The sequence below is a fragment of the Lampetra fluviatilis genome, chromosome 78 (assembly GCF_964198595.1).
Source record: "Lampetra fluviatilis chromosome 78, kcLamFluv1.1, whole genome shotgun sequence".
Classification (NCBI taxonomy): domain Eukaryota; kingdom Metazoa; phylum Chordata; class Hyperoartia; order Petromyzontiformes; family Petromyzontidae; genus Lampetra; species Lampetra fluviatilis.
Window position 1 is genome coordinate 934,911 of NC_136352.1, and position 11,396 is coordinate 946,306.

At 43.8% G+C, this 11,396-nt stretch overlaps 1 protein-coding gene across 1 annotated transcript in view; it reads right to left on the reverse strand.

Annotated features, from left to right (window-relative positions):
- Positions 1-229: 229 nt before the first annotated feature.
- LOC144953537 (uncharacterized) overlaps positions 230-11,396 on the reverse strand; it is a 206,453-nt gene continuing 195,286 nt past the window's right edge. The window contains exon 8 of the mRNA XM_078884081.1: positions 230-2,352. Coding sequence (XP_078740207.1) covers positions 1,437-2,352 — 916 coding nt within the window. The 3' untranslated portion in view covers positions 230-1,436. The remainder of the gene's footprint in view (positions 2,353-11,396) is intronic.

Below are 11,396 nucleotides of genomic sequence, written 5' to 3' on the forward strand. Positions count from 1 at the left end.
ATGGGCTTATGGAACTTCGAATTTCACACGTCAATTTCAGACTGCTCCTTGTACACCTCCTTATACGCGTTTCAGTTTCAAAACAATTTAAAAGGCGTTCCAAGTGTATTTTACGTGGTTTTTAATGTGTGTTCCCTGGCAGTTGTGAAGATGTGATTTCTGTGCAAATGCATTCCAAGACACCGTGCACAGTCGTTAGATTCTGGTGACGTCACAAGCTAGAGGGAGGGCCTGACGTAACCCACTCGTGGGAGCTTCTACATATTTAAGTAAACATGTGGTGAACAAGGTGGGACATCAATGGACACATTAATACAACTTTTATTTAAACAGATTATAATTCAATAAAACCTAGGATAGAATACAAATCTGTAACAAAAAACCCGTGGTGCATTCAAATGTGCTCTTAATATTATCTCCTTGCTAAGAAAAACAGCAGACATCTTTTATTCATCGGTCTCTAACGAAACAAAGGAATGTTTTACACAAAATATAAATACCACGGCCTTCTGGGAGGGCATGTCTGCTGCACTGATTCAGTGCAAGCCATCTATGGACCGGTTTTGGTGTAGTGTCAACAGTATTCGGGCTTGCTTCAACGAATGCTAATCAGCAAGGTGCATTTCAAGATCAGTTCGACAAAAGCTATAAAAAACGTAATACAAAATTAGAATTAGTGTTGTTGTGGAGAATGTATCTCCTATACGTAACTTGAAATCTGTATGACTTGTAACTGATGAATGATCCGTCTATGTTCCCTATTTTAAAGACAATGAGTTGACCAGGGGCAAATTCTTACTGAATCACAAAGAAACAGCTCTCACACGAATTATCTGCACAGGTTACTACCAAAACAGATACTATGTCCTGACATCACATATTCTATGTTTGACATTAATACACAATGTTGCATTTACGTTCTAAATCAGACAAGTATTCATAAAATTATTATTCTAAATTATTGATAGGCACATTGACATATCATTACGACAGTGAAATGTACTGCATCTCCTTGCATCGTATTTACAAGTTGATCTCTGACTAGATGAGTCCTATATCTATCTGCAGCATTCCCATATTGAGGGAAGCCAAGGGGTAGTACATTCTCTATTTGTTGCAGAGGTTCAAGGTCTAAATCCAACTGGCATATCAATCATTACCCCCTACTAACAAACTATATGTCCATATGCAGGCTAGTGCAGGGTCATCTTGTGGCACACAGTGGCAGCTGCCACTTGGGGGTGCCCTTCGAGTGTGTAAGATGAGATATGATACAAAATACTGAGTCGCTCCTGGTTAGAGATCTACCCAACCCACAGGTCCAAATACTGGCCGCTCATACTCTGCAGGTTGAACCTAGGAATTGAGTGTTCAACCTCACATTATTTTTCATTAAAGGCCTGTGACAAATGTGAATATATTGGAGCTTCATTGTCTCAAGCTTGCATACCTACCTGGTCTACATTTGACTTTGTATTGTCGAAGAAGTCCACCCACACCTCCACATCCACAAACTGCTGGGAGTTGCCTCGCTTTGCCTCAGAGTCAGAATTCTGTTCCTGCTTCATGCTGCCTCCATCGATGTGAAGGCCCGATTTTGGAGTTGAATCATCTTCAAATTTAACCTTCACTGTCACTTCTTCACATTTCACATTCGCTTCTTCATAGTTCACCTTGATACCTTTCAAAGTGCTAAAGTGGTGATTTTCTTCTGGTTCTTGTTTCATGAGGGATGGGCTCATTGCAGCACTTTTACTTTCACAAGCCGATTTTAGACTCCACTTCTTGTAGATTTTCTGTTGCGTGTGTGTTCTCTGGTGTGTTTTAAGATTTGATGACTGTCCAAACGCCTTCTGGCACAGACTGCACTTGAAGGGTTTCTCTCCTGTGTGTGTTCTCTGGTGTATTACAAGCGCAGATGACTGTGAAAACGCATTCCCGCACAGAGTGCACTTGAAGGGTTTCTCTCCTGTGTGTGTTCTCTGGTGGGTCTGAAGAATTGATGACTGTGCAAACGCCTTCCGGCACAGAGTGCACTTGAAGGGTTTCTCTCCTGTGTGTGTTCTCTGGTGTGTTACAAGAGCAGATGACTGTGAAAATGCGCTCCCGCAAAGAGTGCACTTGAAGGGTTTCTCTCCTGTGTGTGTTCTCTGGTGGGTCTGAAGAATTGATGACTGTGCAAATGCCTTCCCACACAGAGTGCACTTGAAGGGTTTCTCTCCTGTGTGTGTTCTCTGGTGGGTCTGAAGAAGTGATGACCGTACAAATGCCTTCTCACACACAGTGCACTGGAAGGGTTTCTCTCCTGTGTGTGTTCTCTGGTGCTGCTTCAAGTTTCCAGTGTGATCCGTGCTGTAAGGACACTGGTCACACTGGTGGTTTTTTGTACTGAGCTGTGTTGAGTGTCTTTCTTCCATCAGACCAATTCTGCAGAGTAAAGTGGCAGAGGGAGAGTTAACGGCATAGATAATTTAAATATCCACACCATCTAAGCCAGCATCATGGCACACAGGCATGCATATATACACAGTCACACATAACTTACACATCTACACATTCATATATTCATGATATATTGAAAAAGCTTCCCTAATTCACCACACTGGCTGTTCAGGCACACAGTGGGAGTGGCAAATTGCAATAAATATGCCTGGAAGGCCTAGTAAAGTAGGTGTGAAGCCAGGCTTAGAATTGCTTGAATGCTCCGAGGAACAGATGTAACTTCAGCTCGATATGTGCCATGTTCTTATCCTGTTTCCATGCTGATAAAAAAAAGTTCCAGGGAGACAAAAATCCCTATGGTTTTGATTAAACCACCATGTTAGAATCAAAATACTTTACAATTAAACCAAACGTTACAATCTCACACACTGCCATTGTGAACAATGTGGTGGTGTGGGCAGAACCGTGCCAGGCCACCATCTGATCACTACTAATGATTCCTCACTTCACCAATTAGTTGAGGATCAATCAACTCAGCGGAGGCCCACAATACGTTTAGTTGTCATGTTTTCTGTTGGCAATAAAACTCTAATTGGGATTTTCATAATGCAATCACCGCTACCTATACAGACACACAATTACATATACATTTCAAATGGATCAATAACAGATAATATAAACAGAACAGTCATTCCACTAATTGGTGGTGACATGGTCAAAATGCTTGTGCGAGGCTAGGTGCAAATTGAGGGCATGTAATTGTGGAACACTAGTCATCAGGTCATTGGACAGAACGAGGTGGTTTCAGTTGCTCCACTAACTGATGTGTACATCGCTCCTCCACCCTCATTGTTAGGGCAGGGTAAACACATTCCTACGGAGGGAGCTGGTAGGAACTTTGGGTTGCTCGGTCAATGGCCAGGGTCAACGGCGGCGTGGTGTATTCCGCAAATATGGCCGACTGTGAGGGCGGGCATAAGTCGGCGTGAGTAGGTTAAACGTTGAGTTTTATAAGGGCACCACGGGGTGCCCTTATAAAAGACTTGAAAAGGTTGAACATATATAGCTGAAGCAGTCTCCAGTGTGATCAAGAGCTTTGACGAATTGCTTCATTAACGCAAGTTTTATGTGCAGTGGGGGAAATACAATTTTATACCTATCAACCAGAGGCTCATTCTTAATATTCTTGTCACCAGGCGTCAAACTGATTCTTGGTGGCCAGATCTTTTTAACCCAGTGATCTAATGTAGTCCTACTGTCCCAGTAGCACAGGAAACAAGGGTATTTGGTGTGACCTCCTTGCTGACCCAGCAGAAAATTAACCATTTTCAAATCAACAGAAATTAGCCATCCATGAACATGGTATTCCAATCTATCCAGAACAATCTTGATGTTGGCATACTCTTCATTCATTTTTACAGTGTCCTATTGGGATTGAACCATATATATTTCCGTTGTGAAGTAACACACATTTCAAACTCCTTTTACTACTGTCAATAAAAGGAGACACTAGTGCCAGGTCTGAGTAGTCCTTTCTCTTGTAGCCTGGAAGCCAACAATTCAGCAGACTGCTTTGGCAAATACAAATCTCTTATAAGATCATTCAATTCAGGCTGACTAAACAGAGACATTTTATCACAATCTGCATCAGATGGTGTATATTCGATCTGAGCATCATCATCATCTGTAGAAGCAGGTAAACTGAGGGATTCAACATCAATCTCTGGTAGCTCAATAAATACAGGCACAGGTATTTCCTCACAGTGCTAAACTGGTAGTCTGGCAGATGGGATATCTGGGTATTGTAAGTGTTTTGTTTTTCTTATTGAAACCTTTTACATTGACAAGGCAGAAGTAGCAGTTATCCAAATGGTTTGTAGGTTCTCTCCAAACCATTGGCACACCAAACTTCAGCTTAACATTATTTCCTTTAGACCATGATCGCAAAGTTTCAACACAGGTTTTACACACTTTGTGAGGAGCCCAATTTTTGTCTTGGTCTCCAAGTCGTACTTTAAAGTAGGTAAGATAAACCTTCTTGACAAAGGCATTGATGTTGCGCCTTTGATCCTGCAAAGTGAAGCTGCCACAGATGTAGCAGAAGATATCTGGGTCATTACTGCATTTCCTTCTTTCGGATGTTGTAGTCATTGTTAGATCACGCCCTGCAGAAGAAAAATATTAAATAAATGTGGATATCCACATAAAATTATATTATAAACACACTATCCTAAAAATACAGCACCATATTTTAACACTAAAGCAGTCACTGACTCGCAACAACTTGCAATCACAAGTGACAGAGTTAATTTCGGGTAAAATCAATGAAAATGGGGTATGCCGATAGCATAAAAATGAGATGTGATAGAGCAAATCTGAGATCAGATTTAGAATCAGCACCCTGAAATTAGTCTAATACTGCTGCAAAAGTCCAGGCCAGAATTTTTTTTGTTGCTCGACTAATTTGAAGTGAGTCTTTCGCAGCGACGTGAGATCTGGTCATCAGTACAGTAGCTTCGAATGGAAGCTCCTGCAATAGCTGCAGAACTGCTGGATTACTCAGGGAGAGTTGAGGTGGAGTGTTGGATGACGTGAAATACCAAGACGGATGCTTTTTTGTGTGGAACATATGCAAGACCCCACCTCTTAATAGCACACTCCAGTGAGTGGCCATTACCAGGTCATGAGCATACATAACATGGTGAACCAGTAGGCAACAATCTTTTGACTACAACCAGCCATCCATGAGCTTCTCAATGTAACTGCACCTAATGCAAATTCTTCTCATAGTGCCATTGAACGCATCTCAGACAACATAAGCAAATAATGTAATGTAGGGGCTCGAGAGCATACCTGTCACACCCTAAGTTGAACAGGAAATTGTCCAGACTCCAGTCATGAAGCAGTACCCAGTCCTGCCAACCATCATGACAATCATTAATTAAAGTGAGTACAGGGGAATGGCCCCTGAAAACATAAACAGCCCAAAGCCCCGGCCTTGTGATGGTCCTGTATGCGTTGATTAAGTCTAGAAAACAGGAATCTAGTGTCTACTGAAAATTCGTATATATGTGCTCTCGCACACGGACAGAGAGTATGACATTTGTGTAGGACTGCTCTGGCCTGAAACCACAATGTGGCTCTGCAAGCTTCTTCTCAGCAGGTATGGCAAGCCAATTCCTACTATAATGAGCCAAGAATGTCTGTTTGTGTGTAACGTGCGTGAAGTCATTAATATTCATGAGCGGGTGGATATTTGCACTCACGCAGAAAGTCGAGCGGAAATAACATTTTTTTTCGCAAATTCGCTTTAAGTTTGATGTTTCTTTATATGAAAGTAAATCAAATAAATAATTATACGCATCAACAGTGGATTTGGTGTTTTTATTTCTTCACCACTTGAGACAAACGGTAAGTCTAATTTACACTTCTACATTATGGTAGAATAGACATTTCTCGGTGATTTTCCAGATATTGTATCGAATTCCAATTTATTTAAACCCCAGCGACCGAAAGCAGACGAGAATAAAGTATCAGAGCAGTGAATTTGTACAAATTCAAGGTCAGTTATATACAGTGCTACAGTGACATGAAGTGCGGTATTTTATGACGTAGTTTTGTGCAAGAATCACTGCCATTAATATTGTGCTACAGTGAACTGCAGTGAAGTGTTTTATGACTTTGTTTTGTGCCACATTCACTGCCATTAATAGTGCTACACTGAAATGCAGTGAAGTGTTTGATGACATACTTTTGTGCAAGATTCACTGCCATTAAATTTACACAAGATACAATTATGCTAAAAAAAATTCGTTAATATTACAGCTTCCGTTTTAGGATGGGCAAACAAGCTAGTTATGCATAATACTTATCTAACAAGCAGTGGTCTTGAAAGGTATTCTTCCAATCCCAGAGATCCCATTATTTGATCCACCCAGTGGTAATAATCTTCTGTTTTGCAGCCTTTGAAAACTGCTACCCTCCTAGAGGAGTTTATTTTTTTAAAGTCATTTATGCCCGGCGCTATAATTGCTCACAGGCTCTGGATGGCTCCTCCATCCAGATATCTGAGACTACACAGCCTCATCCTGCCCCATGATGCTGCCTGGGCTGAGGGGTTTTCCCAACTAGAATACCTCACAATTACTCTCTAAATCTACAAATGTTTCTTAATGATGCTAATAGTTTCGGGCCTGCAAGTTACGTTTTTGATTAAATTAAGTGGTAATTTGTGATTGCGAGCTGCTGAAGCAGCTTCCATCTCTTCAACAACCCACAATCACCCCTCATCTTTGCAGTACCGCACGGCTCTTGGCTGCTGTAAGCCTCCTCATTCTGACATGGATTGTTTGACAACGTGAAACACCTCAGCTTGCCAATAAACCTCGTCCATCATTTCCATCTTGAACCTAATTACCAAAACAATGAAAGGAATTTCAAAGTAAGCATGTGCCATCGGCCCCAAGGGGACAGATGTCTGTGATGTCTTAGTTTCGAGAAATGAGGCAATGTTGCTCACCACATAGAATTGCATAAGGTCATAGGGGAGGAGATGCTGCCAAACCTGTGTTGGGAGTTGGACTAATAACGCCTGGATCTCTGTGCAATGCAGGAGGTCTAATGGCCTGAATCTGGCTCCAGTCACCTCGAAGTTTGGACAAAATAGATGTGTACATGACACATTTTAAACATGTGTGGAACAGTGATGAATATTGTGCTTGGGTTCGATTCTTGACTGGGGTTACTTGCTGTATGAGGTTTGTAATTTCTCCCCTTCTTCTGCATTGGTGTTCCACTGGGGTTTTCCGTTTTTCTCCTGGTAGTCAAACAGTCCAATGCAGGACCCTCCTGAAACATAATCTTTAACTGCTAAATAAGAAATTAAATTGGAAAACCCTCAAAACACAGAATACAAACTATTATTATTTTACCAGGTGAGGCCCACTGAGCTGTATAGCCTTTTTTCAGAATAGACCTGGACTCAAATGAGAGCTCACCTCAGTGGCTTATGATATGGAACTGTATTGCAGCCAAATTCTCTAAATGCATGTTTCTAAATGTGGAGAAAAATCAATGCCACTACGTGGAGAGAATTTTTTTTTAACTCCAATTATAAATGCGTCAGGGTTGGAATTGAACCCATGACATTCTGCATACCATGTGAGGTAGTTAACATCTCGCCACCACAACACAATATATCACACAAACAAATTACAATGAACACACTCACTCCCTTGCTCTGTACACACTCTACACGCGTTACTCACTCTCAAACACTCGCCCCAAGCGCACCTCTCGCTGCTGTCCCCAACTCCTCTCTCCGGTCTGCTCTTGGTGACGTCACCCGCCTGACAGAGGGGGAGGCGCCGACTCTGAAGGTGACGTCAACGCGCGACACTCCCGCTCCCCACACTAGGCCTCGGCAAGGTAAGGTAAATTACCTTTTTTACCGGGTAAAAGGGGTAAACGGAAAATGTTTCGACATGCCAAGGGGTAAAGTAAAGGGTAGGGTAAAGGTAGCTCAAAAGAATTACCCGGTACGGTAAATGTAGCGCGAATAATTACCCGGTAACTACAGTACCTTGTTAACCGCTAAAAGCTCTGTGGCGCAGTCCGTGGCCTCCATTTTAAATTGCGATAATTGATGTCGGACCAGACGGAGACGGTCCACGTTCTTGAGGCAGAGATACTAGAGGACGAGGTCGAGGATGCCAGCAATGGCATTTTTGGGGTTGCTGCGAACAGCAATCGAAAGAGGCAGCGGCATGCGTTCCCGTGGGAGCACACACATGATTGGATGGAGGGTGATCCCCATGTACAGCAAGGGAAGCGGCAGTGCGTGCACTGCCACAAGTGGTTTTCCACCCACACGAACGCGTCGGGGTGGAAAGCCCACCTCAAGAAGCACAACGTGCTCGCCCCAGGCAGCGAGGTCGGGACGTCGGCGTCGGCTGCCTGAAGGTTCCGTCTTACTGGGCCGGAGCGCCGCAGGATCTTATTGCCTATCGTTCGTCCGAGGACGATGGCAATGACAAACTTGATCAGGTTGTTGATGAGATCGCCATCGACCAAGACGACTGGGACAAGGAGGTTATGGAGGACGGTGTCGTCGACAGCCTCAACGCCCGATTCGAGAGTATTCTATATGTATAAAGCGCTCTAGCTAGCATTTATCGTTATAAACCTTTTTCATGTGTTGTATCCCTGTAATTTCCCTGTAATCGGGTAATTTGTATGGGACAAGGTAGACTCGTTGCTTTTTACCTTACCTGCTAAAAGGTAAAAGGTAGGGAAGAGCGATGACACACACACACGCAGATGGCACACACACGCAGAGTATGCTCACGCGCAGAGTACCCTCACGGAGTACAGACTCACACACGAAGAGTGCACTCACACACATAGAGTACGCTCACGGAGTACACTCACACAAATTAGTACACTCACTCGGAGTATTTTTCTCCGGGTCCTTCGATTTTTCCCTCCATATTTAGAAACATGCATTTAGATTATCGGGCTGCTATAATCTTCCACGTTTCGATTTAAAGCTTTCGTGACTGCAGGGATTCATCTTCTTGGTTCTTTCGGTAAAGTCACGTAGAAGGGAAGTAATAAAATAATAAAAATAAAACATAATAAAACTTGCGTTGTGGCCGAAACGTCGTGAGAATTGTTTTATTTTTATTATTTTATTACTTCCCTTCTACGTGACTTTACCGAAAGAAGCAAGAAGATGAATCTTCCACGTGATAAGTCATTTCGTTGAGCTATCATCTATGGCCAGGTGGCTTCTGAAAAAGATCTAATAGCTCAGTGAGTCTTGGTTGGTAATATAAAAAAAAAGTTGTTCATCGGTCTAAAGGGTGCATCAGCAAAACCAACTCGGCAGAACGCTCCTGAATTAGAGTGCTGAGACTCATTGTGGTAATGTACTCGAGTGAGCACCATGGTGGCTGGGAGATGTTAACTGCCTCTCCTGGAATACAGGAGGTGGTGGGTTCGATCCCGACTCCTGCTGTATATTTGCAGTTTGCGTGTCTCTCTCCCCGTGGTCGCGTGGATCTTACCCCAGATCCTCCAGTTTTTCCCTCCACATTAAGAGTCAACATCGCCACGCGTTTAGAGTATTTGACCGATATACATTTTCACACGTTGATAAGCCACTTTGTTTTGGGCAGGTCGCTTCTGAAAAAGAGCGGTGTAGCTCAAGTGGGCTTGGCCTGGTAAAATAAAAACTGTAGAAATATTTAAAAGAAACAAAGTTTCAAAGTCGTGAGCCAGATGAAGACAAATTAAACTTAATCAGAGAATTAAAGCAAATGCAATCAGGCAAGGGCAGGAGGCAAGGCCCCGCGTTGTAATGTTTCAACCTGGACATCGATTCCATACTCGTTGCTACTCAATTGATATCCCTACGAGAGAGAGGAGCGAGGCTCTACCTGGGTAAACAACAACAACCACCACGACACCAACAACCACGATGTGAACTTCTCACCTCGGTTCTCAGTGAGCGCGCGCAGAGCAGTAGCTTCCTCGTATATCGTGACGTCACGCGGCAGCAGAAGGTGACATGACCTCACTTACGGGGTTCACACAATCCCCTCCCCCAAAGAGCGGCAGTGTAATTGATAAATTATGTTAATAAGCCGGGCCCATGTGGGCTCATTGGGCTTGGCTGCTGAACCCGTCGCAATGAAATAGCGACGGTATTCATGAATACACTATGTTAATGAACCGCCAGTCAAAAACCTTGGTCGCGAGGGGGGGTTGAATATCTTGGTGACATGACGTCACTAGCGGGATACAGCTCCCCCTGGCGTCTCACGCCGACGAGTTAATGAGTGGTGACGTCACTGTGTGTGTGTACACTGTGTATGTACAAACTGTGTGTGTACACTGTGTTGGCACAGTCGGGGGTACAGGTGGTGCATCGGCCAGTCAACGGAGTGAGTCGACCCATGGCACCTGGGTCTACCCCGTGCACATAGCCTGGCACAAGCGCCATGGTGCCGTGACCGCCACTTAGTGGCGAATGGCGGTTGTTATATGCTGTGCGGGTACATTGTTTACGCTCGTTGTGTATGTACATGGTGTGTGTCCACCTCGTGGGTATACTGTGTATACTGTGAGGGTACACCGTGTGTGTTGCCGCTGTGCATGTACATAATACATGTCTACATTGCGTATGTGTGTACACAGTGTGTGGGTGGTCCGAATCAGTCGGGCGGCATTATAATTTCATCAAGCTGCGCGATGCTGTGTGGAAGCTACCTGGTCTGTCCCTCTGCACGGTGCTTCGGGTCTTCTTGGCCACAGTCATACCCTCCCTTCTATAGGCATGTGAAACGTTGACCCCTCCAAATGGAACATCTGCGCCAGTAAGGAACATTCAGGCTGCCATGCCTACTCAGATTGAGGGAAGCCAGGTGGTAGCACATTCTCTATTTATTGCAGAAGTTCAAGGTTCAAATCAGACAGGCGCCCCTGTCTTCTCCAGTAATATAACCAAAATATGCACCGTCTGCTTAACAGCGGATGTAAACATACTATTGTGCAGGGGCGGTTTCTTCATTAGGGCGATTGGGCGACGCACCACCAATGTCATTCAACCACAGAGTCACGCTAGCCGTCACTGTCAGCCTCTGGATATAGTCCAATCAGCGTCATGTCACGTTCTGTGGAGTACCGCCTCTTTTTGGGCGATTTCACTACGGCTGAGAATCGCCCCGAGTGGCCCCATAGACTTACATTCAAAGATGTTTTTTTTCGAACGGGGGCGCTGCAATGCATTCTCTATGGCTTCCGGGAGAGCATGCACTAACGTGCTTACGTCATCATACGTGCTAACGTCATCATACGTAAGCACGTTTCATCCAACAATATAATTTATCGCCACCTAGTGGAATCTTTAATAAAATAAACTTGAGTGGTTTGTTTTAAGTGAGTATATAAAC